The following is a 20,371-nucleotide window of genomic DNA, read 5'->3' as shown; positions in this document are numbered from 1 at the left end:
ATTTCACTAGTGGGGCGGGGCCGAGAGATGTGGGAACGAGCGAGGCCGGTAGAGTGATTGGGAAATCCGCGACACCTGCGCCCCACCGCTGGTCTCGAGTCCCACAGAGGAGATGGAAGTATATAAAACTGGAGTGACGATAGTGAAGGACGAGAGAGGACCAGGCCTGGGCCTTATTGTGATGTTTTGGTTTTATTCATCCGTGAGGGGCTGGTGCGCTGTTTTGTGTTTATTTTGGATTATTAAAGTTTCGTTTTGTTTGTCCGCCGGTTCCCGCCTCCTTCTTCCGGATGAATATAAAGGTTTAATCCGTTACAGTAATATATTAGTATAAAGTGCCCTCCACTATTATTGGCACTGTAAAGGTGGCTATGAAAATAAATCTGCATTGTTTATCCTTTTGATCATTCATTCAAAACATCTCAAAATTCTAAGCTTTTTAATGATATATGTATAGTGTCACAAAACGTTTTTATTTCAGATAAATGCAGATCTTTGGATCTTTCTTACTGCTTAAAAATTTTTGATGTAGTGTTTTTATGGATAAAAATAAAACGTCAGGTCAGACAATATCGTGTCTTTTTACATTTAAATATAGCTTTATCCGCATTGGCTCATGGAAACATCTATGAACACACTTGACTCGGCCCAAATATCTCTGGGAATGATTATACGTTTTAATTAAAAATGCTCCTCCTCGTATGGATGTGATCATTTTTCGGATCAGCAAAAAAAAAAAAAAAGGCCAAGACAAATAAACATACATTTTGTCTTTTTTATTAACATTAAATTATTAAATTAAAATATATGAAATCAACTTAACGTGCACATGGCATAATATCTTCTTTTTAACATAATAGCCGGACTTCTCATCTCCCAGTCTTCTGTGATGGTGAGCAGTTCTCCGTCCCCCTGGACATCCTACCTTCTGTCATGAGCGCAACAGGATGCTCGGGATAGTTCATCCACAACTTTTTTCTTCTCCTGTTCATAAAGATCTGGCACAATCTTTTCGCTGAAGTGGGTGCGCGACGGGATGTCGTAACGTGGTCCAAGCTCCTCCGTTCCTCCGCTCTCCATGACCACTGAGTGTGGACTGAACATGCGCAACTTTTTTTTTTTTCTTCATAAATCAATCCGAGGGTCATGTGTGTGCTGAACCGAAGATATTGATCCGAACGGATCACGGATCAATGATGATTCATTGCACCACTACTATAGTGTCATTTGAAAACATTGCAGTTGCGTTTTAAAATACAACAACGAGCACCACTAAAACATTTAAAGAGGCGCATTCAGCCGTCTTCTTGACAGGAAACAGTCAACAAAGTAAAATTATCTACAACGTATGGCACTATAAGGCATTATAAATGGAAGAATAAAAAATGGATTTAAAAACAATAAAAATGGGATCAGAAAATAAATGTCAGTTCATAAATCTTACTTCCAGAATGAGAATATCTTAAACATGTTTAAAAAAAAAAAAACATTTACTATTAAACTCTGCAGTTGTGAAAAACTCCTTCCACACAAAGAGCATGAATGTGTCTTTTCCTTCGTATGAACTTTCAGGTGTGAATCCCACAAACATGTTACAGTTGAAACTGCTGGTCTTGCAGATGAACTTTATTCATGTGGACTTAAGATGATGTTTCTTTGTTAGGACAGATTTATACAGAAGAGATTTTATTGCTTGACGCTTTATTTTGTTATGTTTGGTGAGGATGAGTCATCAGAGCTGAAAGTGCTGGATCTGAAGATGATCTATCTCCAGTGTGGATCCTCTCATGTATTTTCAGGGATCCTGATCGACTAAATCTCTTTTCGCACTGTGAACACTTGTAAGGTTTCTCTCCAGTGTGGATCCTCTCATGTGTTTTCAGGGATCCTGATCGACTAAATCTCTTTTCGCACTGTGAACACTTGTAAGGTTTCTCTCCAGTGTGAATCCTCTCATGTGTTTTCAGATATCCTAAGTGACTGAATCTCTTGTCACAGTGTGAACACTTGTAAGGTTTCTCTCCAGTGTGGATCCTCTCATGTATTTTCAGGGATCCTAACTGACTGAATCTCTTGTCACAGTGTGAACACTTGTAAGGTTTCTCTCCAGTGTGGATCCTCTCGTGCTGTTTCAAATTTTCAGCTGTAATAAAAGTCTTCTCACACTCAAAGCACATATATTCTCTCACACCAGTGTGTCTCTTCTGATGAACTTTTAAATGCTGCAGTTGTGAAAAACTCTTTCCACATAAAGCACATGAATGTGGTTTCTCCTTTGAATGAACTTTCAGGTGACTCTTCAGTGATGAGGCCCACAAAAATGTTTTTCCACACTGATTACATTCATAAGGTTTCTCTCCAGTGTGAATTTTCATGTGATCCTTTAGGGTTGATGATTGTGTGAAACTCTTCTCGCACTGATCACAAGGGAAAGGTTTCTCTCCAGAGTGGATGTTCATGTGAATCTCAAGACTATATTTGTTTGTCAAACTCTTTCCACACTGATCACATGTGTAAGGTTTCTCTCCAGTATGGATCCTCTCATGTTTTGTCAGGGATCCTGTCCGACCGAATCTCTCGTCACAGTGTGAACACTTGTAAGGTTTCTCTTCAGTGTGGATCCTCTCATGTTTTGTCAGGGATCCTGTCCGACCGAATCTCTCGTCACAGTGTGAACACTTGTAAGGTTTCTCTCCAGTATGAATCCTCTCATGTTTTGTCAGGGGTCCTGTCTGACTGAATCTCTTGTCACAGTGTGAACACTTGTAAGGTTTCTCTCCAGTGTGGATCCTCTCATGTACTTTCTGGTCTCCTAACCGACTGAATCTCTTGTCGCAGTGTGAACACTTGTAAGGTTTCTCTCCAGTGTGGATCCTCTCATGTGTTTCCAGATATCCTAACCGACTGAATCTCTTGTCACATTGTGAACACTCGAAAGTTTTCTCTCCAGTGTGGATCATCTCATGTTTTCTCTGAGTTGCTAACTGACTGAATCTCTTGTCACAGTGTGAACACTTGTAAGGTTTCTCTCCAGTGTGGATCCTCTCGTGATGTTTCAAATGTTCAGCTCTAATAAAAGTCTTCTCACACTCAAAGCACATATATTCTCTCACACCAGTGTGTATCTTCTGATGTACTTTTAAACTCTGCAGACGTGAAAAACACTTTCCACATAAAGCACATGAATGTGGTTTCTCCTTTGAATGAACTTTCAGGTGACCCTTCAGTGATGAGGCCCACAAAAATGTTTTTCCACACTGATCACATTCAAAAGGTTTCTCTCCAGTGTGAATTTTCATGTGATCCTTTAGGGTTGATGATTGTGTGAAACACTTCCCGCACTGATCACAAGGGAACTGTTTCTGTCCAGTGTGGATCCTCATGTGAATCTCAAGACTATATTTGTTTGTCAAACTCCTTCCACACTGAGTGCAGGTGAAAGATTTCTTGTCTCTTCTCTTCTTTAAATCTTTCTGTTTGGTTTGAGAGCGTTCTTCATCCTCCTCGTTTTCTTCGACCAACTCTGAAAATGAAGCATATAAAAAAAATTTTTTTACTGTGAAATGTAAAAGAAAGAAATAAAAGCCATGAAAGTGAACCCTGCTGTTTTATTATTATATCTATTCTTGTAACTATAACTTAATAATTATTGAACATTTTTAAACAATAGAGGCACGTGACAGTAAATATTCTTGATTAACTACACAATTATCTAACATGACTTGTGTTAAAAATAAAATCAATAAAAAGTGACATGACATACAGCCAAGTGTGGTGACCTATACTGCTCTGCATTTAACCCATCCAAAGTGAACACACACAACAGTGCGGGGCTCTGAACCGGTTCAAGGAACGAAAACCAGAAACATACGAAATTTGGACAGGAACAGAAACAAAATAAAATTTTAGAGTTCCGAACAGAATTGAATATTCAAAATGGACATTAACGGGATAATAGTGTTATTTCATCGTTCCATTTAATATTTGAAATTTGCTGTCAATGAATCACGAATTCCAGTAGTACGGCATATGCAAATGTGACGCTGAAGCCAGCAATTGAAATGTCCGCTCAGCTGTGAACTCATCATAGGCGAGTCGTGATCGTGTGAGATGAATTCAACAGATCACACACCTGCAGCACTTCTGTGAATGGAGAAAACTGAAAAACTAACCCCTATAGGCTTACACAAAAAGGAATATAGGCATATACACTAAATATATTTCACTTAAATCCTATTGAAGGATTAACGAAACGAAAGAGAGAGTGTGCTAAATTACGATTCATTGTGACACGTTCCAAAGTTTTCGGAAAAGGAAAACGAAACTGCAGAGAGAAGTTGACTTTATTTTGCAAAAGCTTTACAGTTTTAATTATTTTGCAAAAGCTGACAGCTTTGAATAATGTCTTGCTTCTATATAACCAATTAGCTTTGGTATGACCATCGCGCTGACACAACATCATTTTGCTTTATTTTATTTTGTTAATGTACAGGCTTTAATAGAGTTTAAGAAATAAATAAAAAGTTAGACTACTCCGTTGAACAACATGACAGAGTGACGCGCCTCAATGTGCTGATAAAGCTGATTTGAAGGATGATGTTTTATGTAGATAAAAGTACAAACACTAGCCTATATAATAAACAATATTTTAGGATCCAGATACGTCTGGAACATGGAAACATTTGGATCCGTCCCAGATGAGAGATGCACTCATCTTTTTGTGAGTGAGGGCTCCCTGAAGGGATAAAATAGTCTTGAGGGCTACTTGTTTGTTATAGGCACATGCACGCACGCACACACACACAAAGTTTCAAGTTTTGAAAAATACAACAACAAACAGTAATATTGTTAAATATTATGACAATTGAATTTATACGTTTCTTTTGTCCTAAAAATAGGCTGAAGGGGGTGGGGATCGTCTTATATTCGCGATATACCCTAGACAAAATCACGGGGGGAAAGGCAGAAAGAACAACGGCATAAATATGAAATAGTGACTGAATGATTTCGGCTATACTTGCATGTAAAATTAGAAAAGCAACATAATATCTGTGTTTAACTAAATTAAATGCTGCTCCTCTGCCGCGCGAGACGTCGAGAGAACAAGAGAGGTGCGCGCACGAGACGCAGAGAGAGAAAGACGGAGACAGTGTTGCCAGATTGGAAATGTCCAAGTATCGTACCAGAAGTTCAAAATTATCGTATTTGGAAGAAAATTTTCGTACACGAGTCAAAATAGTTATCTATTCTAAACCAACAACATTTTGACACTACCTGCAAATTACCAAGATAACAAGGCGTATTGTTGGACGGAAGCAGTGAGACCAAATACTATCCCAGTGACTGTCTGCGTCGCAGTGCATATTTAAACATATTAAAATGATTTTTAACACTTGCTTTGTCGTGTCCGGTGAAGAAGGAATTTAGCTGTTTCTGCGTGGTGCAGTTAACTCCACATCTGAGCCGCTAAAAAGTAGTAAACGTCATCTGACGAGGTAGTAAATTTTCGAAGCCCCATCTAACTGGGTCTATATCATGAGTGTCCAAACTACAGTCCAGTTTTTATTGGCCCGCAGCCAGGGTCCGAAATTAACACCCGCCAAGCGCCAAGTACGCAAGTTAGATTTTCTGTTTGGCGAGTAAATCTCAAAAGGCTATCTGCCACACTGGCGGGTGAATGTTCATCATACCAAAATAGTAATAAAAAAAATTACAATTGCCTTGTGTAATGTTATAATGCCTGGAAATTAGTTCAAAACTCCTGCGAATCTAGAGCGAGTGAGCGAGCAAAAGTACGCAAGCAAACCGTGTAGCAAGCGCACGGCAGATAAGAAGAGACCTTGCATATGTGTGTGTGTCTGTCTCTCTCTCTCTCTCTCTCTCTCTCTCTCTCTCTCTCTCTCTCATGCAGTGGTGATGCGCAGTGTTGGGCAGTAGTGTCGCTACAAGCAGCGAAGCTACTAGTTTAACTACATTTCTCAGTTGCTTGGTCGTAGCTTCGCTGCTTTCTGAATCAAATAGCTTTTCAGTAGCAAAGTTTTTTTTTTTTTTTTACCAAGTAGTGCGGTAGCTTCCACACAAGCTACATTTTCGCAAGCATTTCTAAAGCGCAAACTCAAATCGGGAAATACAACTGCTAAAATCGCTGATCCTGGATCAGTAGTGATGCGACGGCGCTACTTCATCTTGTTCGTGTTTACGGTGGATAGCAACCAACCATCTCTATGATGCATTACCGCCACCTTCTGCTCCGGATGGTACTACTCCTTGGCCAGTCTCGCAAAAAATTATTTGATGAAATGATGGCATAGGATGAGGTCGGAGAACAGTTAATCCCGAGGAGTGAGTCGCCGTGGCTGTACCTCGACAAGTACATGACACTGACCGAGATAACAGAGAGAAAATATGTTTTCAGATGCTGCTTGTAAAAATTATCAGGGTCCAGCCTGGCCATTTTTTTTTGTACTGTTTGGAGGTCTTGCATTTTGTTCTGCAAAGGCCTACAGTATATTAAGCATGTCCATGCAACAGGTGCATACACTTACTTGTGCCCACGTTGTTAATTACATGTATTTTGATTGTTTTTGTTGCCAAATTGATAAGGAACACAAAAAACTATTAAAACTAAACAATTACACCTGCCTATCTGTTTGACTGACAGTTTTGAGCACTGCGATAGCATTGACTTGTAATGAAACGTGTTCAACATAAAATTTTTATTTTAAAAGTAGCTTAGATGTAGCAAGCTACTGTTGATGTAGCTTAGCTTGCTACATTTCCCAGGGGGGTAGCTTCAGTGTAGTGAAGCTTCATTTATTGTAGAGTAACTGGTAGCTTAGCTCACTAGTACATTTTCCAAGTAGCTTGCCCAACATTGGTGACGCGTTCATATAAACGGCACCTAAACGCTGTAAAAAAAATATTATGTCATATGACATTTACAGTATTGTTCAAAATAATAGCAGTACAATGTGACTAACCAGAATAATCAAGGTTTTTAGTATATTTTTTATTGCTACGTGGCAAACAAGTTACCAGTAGGTTCAGTAGATTGTCAGAAAACAAACAAGACCCAGCATTCATGATATGCACGCTCTTAAGGCTGTGCAATTGGGCAATTAGTTGAAAGGGGTGTGTTCAAAAAAATAGCAGTGTCTACCTTTGACTGTACAAACTCAAAACTATTTTGTACAAACATTTTTTTTTTCTGGGATTTAGCAATCCTGTGAATCACTAAACTAATATTTAGTTGTATGACCACAGTTTTTTAAAACTGCTTGACATCTGTGTGGCATGGAGTCAACCAACTTGTGGCACCTCTCAGCTGTTATTCCACTCCATGATTCTTTAACATAATTCCACAATTCATTCACATTTCTTGGTTTTGCTTCAGAAACAGCATTTTTGATATCACCCCACAAGTTCTCAATTGGATTAAGATCTGGAGATTGGGCTGGCCACTCCATAACATTAATTTTGTTGGTTTGGAACCAAGACTTTGCCCGTTTACTAGTGTGTTTTGGGTCATTATCTTGTTGAAACAACCATTTCAAGGGCATGTCCTCTTCAGCATAGGGCAACATGACCTCTTCAAGTATTTTAACATATGCAAACTGATCCATGATCCCTGGTATGCGATAAATAGGCCCAACACCATAGTAGGAGAAACATGCCCATATCATGATGCTTGCACCTCCATGCTTCACTGTCTTCACTGTGTACTGTGGCTTGAATTCAGAGTTTGGGGGTCGTCTCACAAACTGCCTGTGGCCCTTGGACCCAAAAAGAACAATTTTACTCTCATCAGTCCACAAAATGTTCCTCCATTTCTCTTTAGGCCAGTTGATGTGTTCTTTGGCAAATTGTAACCTCTTCTGCACATGCCTTTTTTTTAACAGAGGGACTTTGCGGGGGATTCTTGAAAATAGATTAGCTTCACACAGACGTCTTCTAACTGTCACAGTACTTACAGGTAACTCCAGACTGTCTTTGATCATCCTGGAGGTGATCATTGGCTGAGCCTTTGCCATTCTGGTTATTCTTCTATCCATTTTGATGGTTGTCTTCCGTTTTCTTCCACGTCTCTCTGGTTTTGCTCTCCATTTTAAGGCATTGGAGATCATTTTAGCTGAACAGCCTATCATTTTTTGCACCTCTTTATAGGTTTTCCCCTCTCTAATCAACTTTTTAATCAAAGTACGCTGTTCTTCTGAACAATGTCTTGAACGACCCATTTTCCTCAGCTTTCAAATGCATGTTCAACAAGTGTTGGCTTCATCCTTAAATAGGGGCCACCTGATTCACACCTGTTTCTTCACAAAATTGATGACCTCAGTGATTGAATGCCACACTGCTATTTTTTTGAACACACCCCTTTCAACTAATTCAACTAATTGCCCAATTGCACAGCCTTAAGAGCGTGCATATCATGAATGCTGGGTCTCATTTGTTTTCTGAGAATCTACTGAACCTACTGGTAACTTGTTTGCCACGTAGCAATAAAAAATATACGAAAAACCTTGATTATTCTGGTTAGTCACATTGTACTGCTATTATTTTGAACAATACTGTAGGTCTGTGAGGCAAGTAGCCTAGGCTACCTATACGCTGAGTTTCGGTTGTGATTATACAAAATAATGAAACATGGATTCAAATTAAGATAAAATTTATACAAAACGAAATTGGTTTCAAAGAGATATTTTGTGTTTTTGACAGTGTTGTGACAGTGCTTGGCTTGTGTCCAGTGTTAAAGTTATTTGTTTATTAATGAAATACTGTTATTATAGTGTACAATTGCACTTTATTATTACACATTGTGTAGCTGTTCATTCTAAAGGTCCAGTCTGTCTTTTCCTTTTACAGCAAAACCTTTCTATTTGGTACCATGTCCTGAAAGATCTTAATAACCTCATCTTTTATGATTGGGATGTCTTTTTCAATGGCCAGAAGCAGAAGATCAGAGAGTCGTTCTTGTCCACACGCATTACGAAGTTTCGTTTTCACCAGCTTCAACTTCGAGAATGAGCGTTTAACAGTGGCTGTTGAGACAGGTAGTGTTCCAAAGATTTTCAGCAGCTTAAAAAGTGTTGGAAACACAACATGAGCATCAAAATCCTTAAATGTTTCCAAAATTGCACGGGCACTCATTTGTGAGCATGTGAATGAAGAGTGGAAAACTCCAAGCTCAGTTCGCAGCTGTTCCTCCTCCTCATGAAATCCGTAAAACTCACAGAGAGTATGGGCAGCTTTAAGTGCTTCAGCATCTGCAGTGTCTTTCCACTTTGATGGCTCAATCAAACAATGCAGTGACATCACAATGTTGTCAGTGTTCCCCTTCCCTTGAAATCGCCTGTGGAGTTCCTGAATCAGGGAATCCAAAAAAGTGAAGTACGTCCTTCCACTGTAGTACTCCTCTAAAGTCTGTGGCTGGTGGTCCTCTGTTGCTGATGTGGAGCAGTACTTAAACTTTGTTGGTACTTTCCGCCGCCTTGCTTGGTTAATGCTGTGCAACAGCATGTGTGCGTCCCCTGCTGCCAGATCAGGTGGCTCAGACTTGGTCAGATCTTCCAGGAATTGCACAACTGCAGGGAGGCATTTTCTGAGAGTCCTGAGGGCTGTTTCCCTGCAGGTCCATCGGGTGTCTGAGAGCTTCTGTAGCTCAAGGGGACGCTGGCCAGGATTCATGGCTTGCTGTGTTTGAACAAAAGCTGCATGTCGTTTTGTGGAGTTGGCAATGAAGGTGTAAAGTTTTTCAACTACTGTAAAAAAACGGACAAAGTGAATGCTTGACTTTGCACTCTCCACTCTGGTTCTCCTTTAGCAAGTTCATTACTAGGTTTTCAAGCTGTTCTCCTGTTGTTGACTGAACATCACAGAGCTGAATGAAGCGCTCCTTTATGGTCATGTCATGTACATAACGCACCACAAAGCACACCTGTTCGATGTGTGATACATCAGTAGTCTCATCAAGTAAAATTGAAAATATTGACGCTTCCCTTACTTCTTTCAGTATTTCCTGTTTCACATAAATAGCCATTGCTCTAATTAGGTCATTCTGTATTCGGTTTGAGAGGAGAGACACCTGAGGTTTTGACATGATGCTTGTTTTTCTTTAATGTTGTCAAGATGAAGCTTAAGGACACTGTCATATTGGCCAACCAACTCTACAAGTTGTACAAGTTGTTAGCACTAGTAGAAGACCAAGAGCACAAAACATTACCGACATAAATACAAAAAAAAAAAAAAAAAAAAGACTAATTTCGCAGATTCAACCACTGTCTTGCATAGCATACCTGTTAATGCAACAGCTTTCATGAACTGTCGTGTTCACAAGCGCCGCAGACACATAGGGCCCTATCTTGCACCCAGCGCAATTGACTTTGTACACAGACGCATGTGTCATTCCTGTTTTGCACCCGCGCAAAGCACGCTTTTCCCTCCACAGAAGCACGTCGCTAAACTAGTGAATGAACTTGCACTCCCTGGGCGGTTCAACGCAAAAAAGGAGGCGTGTTCCGGCGCAAACAATCCCTGGTGCTATTTTGCTGTTCCATTAAACAATTGCGCCACTGACCAGAAAAAACCTAGTCTAAAGTCAGTGGCGCGTTGTTCATTAGGCTATGCTATTTTAAGGGCGCATGCTTGACCATAATGTATAGCGTGCACAACGCGCATACACTTTGCTCATGTAATCTACACAGATGCAACAGTTATTTTTGCAAATCATAAATTGTTACACTAAAAAATATTAACAAATGAGATGACGGAAATCATTGTGGTGTGCCACGAAGATGTGAAAAAAATAGGCATAAATCTATCTTACAAATTATTCAGGCTAATTATTCTCCCATCCCCATACAACACAACTTCTCTGTCTTTCACTGCTCTTACAAGAACATCAGTCTCCTCGGCTGTGAACCGCTCCTGTCGTGCGCCTGGTAAATACGGCATAATAATAGCAATCCATAATGGAACTTGCGCGCCTGCTTTTAAAGGGAATGTTGGATGACGCTCTGATTGGTTTATTTCACGTTACGCCCAAACCACACGTATGAATAATGAAGCTACTTCAGACCAACCCATTTTAGATTTGCGCTGGGCGCAAGAGCCATTTATCCCGCCGGGAAAATAGCAACAGCGCCGAGACCCGCCCACAAAGTTACTTGCGCTTCGCGCTTTGACACTTGCGTTTCAGATCGTTAAAATAGGGCCCATACTGTGAGTGATGCTGCGGAGTGCGGAGCGAGCGGGAAAACCTGGAGCGGATTCGCGGAATCAACAGAATGCTTTGAGCGGCGGGGAAAAGGGGCACCTCAGTCGATGAGGGCAGAGGGGCAGTGGCTCTGGCCACCGGGCCACCCTCCTGTGCATGGCCCTGCTCTACTGTATTCTTAACAGACCCTCAGGTGCACACGAACACATTCAGAGTGTCTGTAATGAGCCGATTTCGTGTATGAGTAAACAAGTCCTGTGACTGCAACATTTAAATTTTCATAAAGTTCTGAAATTTTCATACATTCCAGGATTTTTTTCGTTATTGATCGTACATTGTTTGAGAGGAGAGACACCTGAGGTTTTTGACATGATGCTTGTTTTTCTTTAATGTTGTCAAGATGAAGCTTAAGGACACTGTCATATTGGCCAACCAACTCTACAAGTTCTAAGAAATTTCCTTTGTTTGAACTTGAGAGGCTTTCATTGTCACCTCTGAATGGCATGCCTTGTTTCGCTAAGTACAATATAATATCAATCAGTCGGTAGATAATCTCCCTATTTTTTTGCTTTTCTCTTTCTTTGGCTGCTTGCATCTCAAAGTCGGCCTTTTCCAATGCTGTATCCAATGCTTTTCTTTTAAATGCATTCCACCGAATCATGCCTAGCATGTGTGACTCTGTCCTGCTATGCTCCTTCATTTTTCCTTTGGCTTGCTTCCACAGACTTAACCCCACTGACTTCCAACCTGTCCTGCTCTTATATTTTTCATCATTCATGAAAAGCCTACAGCTGAAACAGTACATAGCATCATTCTCAGGAGAATACTCTAACCAGGGGTGTTCTTCATACCACTGTCTCTGAAACGAACGTCCTTGATCATTTTTTGGGAACAGCAAAATTGGACGACATGGTCCTACTGAATTTGAAAATTTTGTGAAGGCCACATTGTATGTTACATTGTATTTCTTTACATGAGCAGGATCTGATGGATTTTGTAACTGAAGCAAAAACTCAAAGTCTTCTGGCTTTTTCTCCCTTGTATACATGGCTGTGGCTGCCTCACTCTCCATTTCTTCCTGTTCTGCATATGTCTCTTCCCTCTCTGTCTCATTGTATTGCCTTTCTTTCTCATTCTGAACTTTTTCTGTCTCTGGCTCAGTTCCAAGACCTTCACTTTTACTCTGTTGAATTGATTCTGAGGCATTTTCATCTTAATATAGAGAATGAATAACAAACCTGTTACAATCATATTTTAAATACAATTGTTAGGCTTTAGTGCTAATTAAATGTATGTTCTTGTAAAATAATTACTTTTCCATTCAAATAATTTAATGTCTATCTTTCTTGTTATAAAACTCTAGCATATTCAGAATCCTTTATTGTCAGCCAGTTTAACAACACTTATCTGTAAGTGTCTGATTTGGACATTTAATTTCATATTAGCATACAGCCTAAATCTATATATACAACTCATTTAGAGCCTATGATGTGTTAGTCTCAACTAAGACAAGTGATTATAATGGGAGATATACTTACAATAATTAAACAGACAAACTGTCTGCTAACTGTTCTATATGATGATTTACCTGCTGGCTTGCTGGAGCTTTGAATCCATGTTTGCAATGTTGAACTGCCTTTAGCAGCCTCCCTTCTCTCTTTCTCTCTCTGTCTCTGTCTTCTTTTTTGTGAAGGCATTGTTTTTTTGTTGTTTTTTATAAGTTGTCTTGTCTACAAAGTGTGCCAACAACAGAAAATGTAGTTATTTGTATTAGATCTGATCGAGAGTACAATTATAATTTGATTAGACAAGCAGCTTCTTAGAACGTGGATATGTTGTACAAGTTGTTAGCACTAGTAGAAGACCAAGAGCACAAAACATTACCGACATAAATACAAAAAAAACAAACAAAAAAAAAGACTAATTTCGCAGATTCAACCACTGTCTTGCATAGCCTACCTGTTAATGCAACAGCTTTCGTGAACTGTCGTGTTCACAAGCGCCGCAGACACATACTGTGAGTGATGCTGCGGAGTGCGGAGCGAGCGGGAAAACCTGGAGCGGATTCGCGGAATCAACGGAATGCTTTGAGCGGAGCGGTGGGGAAAAGGGGCACCTCAGTCGATGAGGGCAGAGGGGCAGTGGCTCTGGCCACCGGGCCACCCCCCTGTGCACAGCCCTGCTCTACTGTATTCTTAACAGACCCTCAGGTGCACACGAACACATTCAGAGTGTCTGTAATGAGCCGATTTCGTGTATGAGTAAACAAGTCCTGTGACTGCAACATTTAAATTTTCATAAAATTCTGAAATTATCGTACATTACAGGATTTTTTTCGTTATTGATCGTACATTGTACATAGGTAAAAATTATTGTACAAATACGATAATTATCGTACGTCTGGCAACACTGGACAGAGACAGAGAGGTGCGCGCGCGCGAGACGAAGAGCGAACGAGCGAGAGAGAGAGAGACGTGCAGATTCTAAATATTTTAAATTATTTTATTATGTTTTAATGGTATATGAAATGTCACCAATAGTTATTTTTTCATTTTATGCCATTATCATAAAAAAATGAAAGATTACAATTAAGGCTATTTATAGAATGTGCTCGGCAGGCGACACCATGCGGGCTACCAGGTGCCATGTTGGAGACCACTGTTGTAGGGAGTGAAATTTAAGGTTAAAATTTATGTTCTATAACTTTAAATAAGATATAAAGGCAATATCGCGAGAACAGAGACCCGCGATTAGGGAATAGTGTGCGTGCAGTTATGAGAGGTGGAGAGAGAGAGAGAGAGAGAGAGAGAGAGAGAGAGAGATAGAGATGAAGCACACGGTGTAATCAGATGTGGCTAATTCCTAATGTTCTCCTTTTCATGTTTAATAAATCAAGTGTTATGATCCGCCGAGCTCCCTGTCGGTGTCCTCCTAACAACAAAGCCAACGAGCTAGCGCACGCTAAGAAACGACACGAGTTACATTATTATTAGGCAAATTATAGACGCATAATATTGTTTTAACATAAATAACGTTATTAACCGATATTTTTCCTACCCGAAACGGTCTCGGAACGGTAATAATTCAGAGGAACATAAGCATTAAAATATTGATTCTGCTCGGAGTGAACCGATATAATTTTCTTTTTGTTTTCATGCCCTTCAGCAGCGAACACACACCCAAACTTTCTAACCATTAGGCCCTGACCCCCCCCCCCCAAAAAAAAAATTTACCCAGTTTATAAAAAGTGCATTTGTCATCAGCTAAATTATTTCAGAGCTTTTACAAATGTTCCTGCTGCAACAAATCTAAATCTGCTTTATAACCTTAATGTTCATAATCACTGAAGAATCAAGAATAAACACCAACCTGTTTGTTCTTCAGTGTGGTTCATTCTGCAGGGTTCTGAATCTCTCATGTTCTGTCTGTTCTTCTATAAACTCTGTCTCTGCAGATTTCACTTCTTCCTGATGCTTTGATGCTCCTCTTCACTTGTAGACTGATGGGAATATTCCAGCATTTATTGATGAACTGCAGGGGGAGGAGCTTCACTGAAGGTGTGATTGTTTTGGGAGGAGCTTCTCTGAAGGTGTGATTGTTGTGGGAGGAGTTTCACTAAAGGTGTGATCGTTGTGGGAGGAGCTTCACTGAAGGCGTGGTTGTTGTGGGAGGAGCTTCACTGAAGGTGTTATTGTTGTGGGAGGAGCTTCTTTGAAGGTGTGATGGTTGCTGGAGGGGCTTTACTGGATGTTTGTGTGTGGTTGAAGCGGATCTGGAAAATCAACAATAAATCAGTCACTGAGTTTATGTTTTTCACTAATATACAACTTCACCTCCAACTTCAATCTTTGAAGAAACCATCGCCTAAGTGCAATCTTTTTGTAAATCATTATATAACAGCAAAGACACAAAGATCACTGCACATCAATTTAAAACATTCAGTAACACTGCACTCACATATGTGTTAATTCACCCAATCCATGCATTTAAAATCGCAGACTCACCATCTCTCTGCTGAGATCACTCTTTATATCCTAATTTATGAGAAAGTGTTTTTAAAGTAAAATTGACTTAAAATTGATGCTGTAATTCTAAATTATGTATATATATATATTTTCTTGGACCAATTGTCATGGTGTGAAATTTAAAATAAATGTCATAACTGCACACAACTGGCTACAGAATGTAGACAACATTGTGAATTGTTAAATGCATACATTTCTGACTAATGGTTACAGAAGTTTTATAACTATTATTAACACACAACTAATTCTTTAACCCGCAAAAAACCCAGCACACAACAATTTATGAAACTTAAACTATTAGTAATTTGAGCTGCTAGCTAATTATCAGAAAGTATAAGACACTTTAACCTTCTGAGGACTGGATAAGTTTAGACATGGCTTGACATTGGTGATATTAACAGCTTGGTGCTTAAAATATATTCACTGTATTTCAATTTTATGCTTTTGAAAAAAAAAGGGGTTTATGCATGGTTAGTGTCATTGAAATAAGGCCATACAACACAAAACAGAACAATTGTTCACAAGACTTTTGATAACTGGAAGTTCTACAAAATGATGTGAAAATCAACCTGTTCACTCACTCACAGAAAACTGTACATTGATTTAACTTTGGTAACAAATTATTTGTGTTAGAAAGGCTGTATGCAAAGGAGGGACAATGGCCATGAATATTTTGTGATTCACACCTGAGAGACAAAGGAGCTCCCATAATGGGCCATCAGTGTGTGTTCACAAGAATGTGAAAAGATTCAAATAATGGGGATTTAATTATATGTAGTTTATTTACAATACAAAATAAGCAAAAGATACATAATGAAGGTGTTTTATGGTGTCTCCTTTATCTATACACCTTTTACCTGTTTCTTTATTATTCTCAGGTAGGTAAGGAAAGTCGACCCTGGACAAAACTATAAGCATTTCAAAAATACAACTTGCTCAGTAGACTTCCCTGTGTTCAGTTCTTGCTTACGGCTCTTAAATTACTACTCTTGCAGACCATAACTTGTCAATAATAAAATCCAAGTTTTATTAAAGTTAACAAAAGTTATATCAACGTACAATAGAAAAGTTACAAAATCAAGGTATAATCAGCTGGTATCAGGCGTCGAGGGATACTGTGCTTGTTCAGTATCCCTCCGTCGAGTCTCTCTCTCAGTCTTTTATACACAGACGTCGAACGCTGGTTCTTCTGATGTCATAACCTGGAGTGCTGCCAACTCCTCTGCCAAGGCTTTCAGTTGTTTACTTCGCATTGCTTTAGTCCTTTTCCTCTTCTTTTTCCTCTAAACCGTCTGTGAAATACACCTTAACTACTATATTGTCCATTTATCATAAAAACTATTTCTAATACATACGTTTTTCTACTCTAAATCAGTCACTACATACATTTCATGCAAGTAAGCAGGTTTCTTAATGTTAGTGAAATTACACAATACATTTTCCATATAGCATTAATCACAGGGTTACAATTTTGTACTTAAAGAGCCACTAAGATGGGAAATCAAAAATTACCTGTATTACAGTGTTTGATGTAGCTGTCCATCAGTGTAAACAATGTGCAAATAATTAAACCAAAAAGTACACGATTTATAAAGTTATTGGCTTCTAAAGTAAGGAGTCAACTCTGAATCGCTGAAACGAGTCGTTATAGATTTCAAATCTTTTGCCCATCTCTATGTACGTCACTAGAACACTTTGCATAATAATCTTCGCCTACCGTCTTGAGATAAACGAAACTCTGACCTGCCCCACCCCCCCACACACACAGACGCTCTGTTTGGTGTGAGAGCATCATGTCGAGGAGAGCAGTACAACAAATCCCTTTTGTTGTGTTCACAACATTTCACTGATGACTGCTTTTATAATCTCGGTGAGTTCAAGGCGGGATTTTCAAAGCGTTTGGCCATAAAAGACGGTTCATTACCAACTTTATTTGGACCAACAAGCATCTCTGAATAACAACGCGAAGTATGATTATGAAATTATGTGTTTGTTTTCTCCCGAGCGTCTTATCAGTATGTGTGCTGTCTGCTGCCTTTGTCTGCTCTGATCGTCATGTACAAACACGTCATTAAAATGAAGTGTAACTCTGTGAATACTCAACCAAGAGACATGAGAGAGGTAACTAAAGAAAGCTTGACATGTCTTCTTTAAAACTAAACAAGTGCTGCTAACAGATATTCTGTGATAAAGTAATCCATATGAAAACAACGCGATGTCTGTTTTTCACGTCTTCCTTCATTATATCTAATGTGACCACGCCCCCGCGCTGAGCGCGCTATTCAGATTCAAACTGAAGCGCGCGGCTTGAATACACCCACACAGAAGAAAAAGCAGCGAGACTGTTCAAGTTTTTTATTTTACTGTTTGCTTCGCGGTGAGAGGAATAAGACATAATTCACCCCAAACAGATGCTAACGCATTGTTTAACGTGAAGGTGTGTGCGGAACAACCAATCAAACCTGACTATGTTAGTTGACCAATCAGAACACAGTATGTTACCGAAAGGTGGGGTTTAAGGAAACTGAATCTTTTGAACAGCTTCGATCTCTGAGAATTGAGGTAATTTTAAAATGATATTTTGACAAAATGACAATTTTTTTTAACCTTGGATGGATTTAAACCTATTGTACAGGACTTATAAACAGTGATAGGAAGCTTAGAATTTTCATCTTACTGGCTCTTTAAGCAAAAGCATTATTACTACTTAGGTTACAGTATATCTGTTTATAGCAAATTAAGCATTAATCAAGACAGTATAATTGCAAAATCATCATCTCCATTAACAAAGGTCAAGCTCGTTTAACTTTTGTCTTTAAATTATAAGTTTGGGATGGGTGATGCACAGCAAAGACTGTGAAATACAGAGAAGTTGCCGCCAATTTGAGTTAATGCAGCTGCCTTAAAGTCCTTCCATGAATTCCTGCTATAATTTTTTTAAATTAGAAATTAGAAATGTTGACAATGCTCTGCGAAGTAATTTTTTAACTATATGAAAGGTTACTTTATGTTAACTGGTGTGTATAAGCACGCAGAGTATGGCTGTTTCTAAAGCATGCAGTGCCATCTGCTGTTAAAAACTAATCTTAGAAGCAATTCAAGAGAGAATCATGATGCATTCAGAAAATTGCAGAGTCTATCCACAAATTGATTTATCGTCGCATCCCTGGACAGAATGCCTGCATATCATGTTGGTCTGCAGCAAACTTTGCACTCTGACTCATTCTGTGTAAGATCGGATGCCCAGAGAAATTCGTCAACATTTTCATTAATTTCATGATGGCATGTTTGGTCGGGTGCTGGACTACGGAGAGCTGTCTGACCCATTTGGTGCATTGTTATTCAACATCTTTTTTCTGTGATTCTGTCTGTGGCTTTTAAGGACTGTGACATGGACATTCTAATCCAGTTCTGTACAGTTGACAGCTTTTTCAGTTCATTCAGGCTTCAGGCTCACACAAAGAAACCTTCTACAATCCTGTGTGACCTTTTGTATGCAGATGACTGTACACTGTTGGCAAACACACCTCTAAAGCTCAATCACACTTAAATTATTCAAATATTTACACATATTATTATTGAAATAATCATCATCATTCATGAAAATAAGAGTTCACTTTTAGTCCCTTTTTCATTGCATTCGATCAAAAACATCTAGTTGTTACTGCAGAATAAAAACAATGTAAACGGGTCTCTGGAATCTTGTACAGTTTCAATGAGATTTTGTAATATGAAGTGGCCCAAGTTATTTATTTGAAATATCTCCTGAGATTTTAAGTAAATATTTCAATAATTTAATAACACATTTGCCTACATTTGTTTACTTTATATACAGCTAAATCCCCAGAGCTATAGCAACTCTGCTCAGAGTACATATTGTCCCAATCTACAGAGTGTTAAAGTAACACTGAAGCTATATTAAAGTTAATGGTAATATTAAGCAATTGATTAAGTAATGATTGAGCATTAGTAAAAAAAAAAAAAACCTGCTGGTAACAATGTTTAAGATGAACAACTACTGCTCAGGCTTTTAGACATCAAACTTACCACACAAACAGTGGTAACTCTGCTTAACAAATTCAACGTTAATTTAAAGCAACTTCAGTGTTACTTTAAAACACTTCTTTTTTAAAGCAACACTGAAGTTACTTTAAATTAATTTTGATTGTGTTACTTTGAATTAACAGTGTTAATAAAAATAGAAACATGGTGGCGCGTCCACATGCAGCGGCTTCTCTCTGTACCAACATAACAGTATTTTCATGTTTTTTGTTTTGTCAATCGCAGTGTTTTTGTACATCGCCATTTCGTCTATCTGTCTTTAAGCGTGCATACAGTTGTGAGTTTCTGCTGGATGTCGGCAGAACCACATTTTTACAGTTAAACTCAGCACATGCGGAATTGCTGTGGGACCTCGGTCTGCTACGGAGGCGTACACCATCACCGACCCCCACTACTGCATCTCGCCCACAGCGGAGGCACCACAAGCGGTGTGAGAAGAAGCAGAAGAGGGGTAAGCGCGGAGGTATCCGGGCTAGGCTAACAGCTAACCCACACAAGCCATCTATCCCCAGCATCATACTGGCTAACATAAACTCTTTGGAGAATAAACTGGACTACATCTGATTACTACGTTCAACAGAGCTCTTGTCACGGGAGGAAAAACCTGCAGTGGCGGGCTTTGTGTTTATATCAATGACGCATGGTGCAAACACTGCTCACCCCTGGTGGAGTTTATGATTATTAAGTGCCGCCCGTTCTATCTGCCTAAGGGATATACTGCCATACTGTTCATTTCAGTTTACATTCCCCCCGAACAACAGCAACAGGAACAACGCACTAAATGAACTGTACTAGCACATCAGTGAGCAGAAGACAGCACACCCTGATGCTTTTCTCATCATAGCTGGGGATTTCAACCATGCTGACTTCATCTACAGCAATATCATTGACTTGATTGCAAATAAATGCACAGACACTATTTAAACTGAACAGAGATGACATAACTGAATTCAATGATGAACTGCCTTTAACTATCATTTTGCATTATTGAGACACTGTTTTCCAAATGAATGTTGTTCAGTGCTTTGACGCAATGTATTTTGTTTTAAGCACTATATAAATGAAGGTGATT

The 20,371-nt window shown here is 39.2% G+C and overlaps 1 protein-coding gene and 1 long non-coding RNA gene across 27 annotated transcripts in view; one reads left to right on the top strand and one right to left on the bottom strand.

The window, feature by feature from the left end:
- Positions 1 to 761: 761 nt before the first annotated feature.
- LOC127987708 (zinc finger protein 271) overlaps positions 762 to 20,371 on the bottom strand; it is a 392,063-nt gene continuing 372,453 nt past the window's right edge. For 17 of the 25 annotated variants that reach the window (XR_008161349.1, XR_008161351.1, XR_008161352.1 and 14 more), the window contains one exon: positions 14,822 to 14,984. Coding sequence is in view for 5 of the 25 variants with exons in the window: in XM_052590070.1 (XP_052446030.1) it covers positions 1,710 to 3,523; positions 12,801 to 12,909 (1,923 nt within the window). In the remaining 20 variants the exon portion in view is untranslated. Of the gene's footprint in view, positions 3,524 to 12,800; positions 12,943 to 14,581; positions 14,731 to 14,821; positions 14,985 to 20,371 lie in introns of those variants that run through there. The other 8 variants (XM_052590076.1, XM_052590078.1, XM_052590075.1 and 5 more) reach the window with 4 other exon arrangements.
- LOC127987801 (uncharacterized) overlaps positions 2,462 to 20,371 on the top strand; it is a 194,563-nt gene continuing 176,653 nt past the window's right edge. For both annotated transcript variants that reach the window (XR_008161413.1, XR_008161414.1), the window contains exons 1-2: positions 2,462 to 2,602; positions 2,687 to 2,854. This is a non-coding gene — a long non-coding RNA (uncharacterized LOC127987801). The remainder of the gene's footprint in view (positions 2,603 to 2,686; positions 2,855 to 20,371) is intronic.

Source organism: Carassius gibelio, chromosome B22 (assembly GCF_023724105.1).
Source record: "Carassius gibelio isolate Cgi1373 ecotype wild population from Czech Republic chromosome B22, carGib1.2-hapl.c, whole genome shotgun sequence".
Classification (NCBI taxonomy): domain Eukaryota; kingdom Metazoa; phylum Chordata; class Actinopteri; order Cypriniformes; family Cyprinidae; genus Carassius; species Carassius gibelio.
This window is presented reverse-complemented; position numbering and strand designations above follow the sequence as displayed.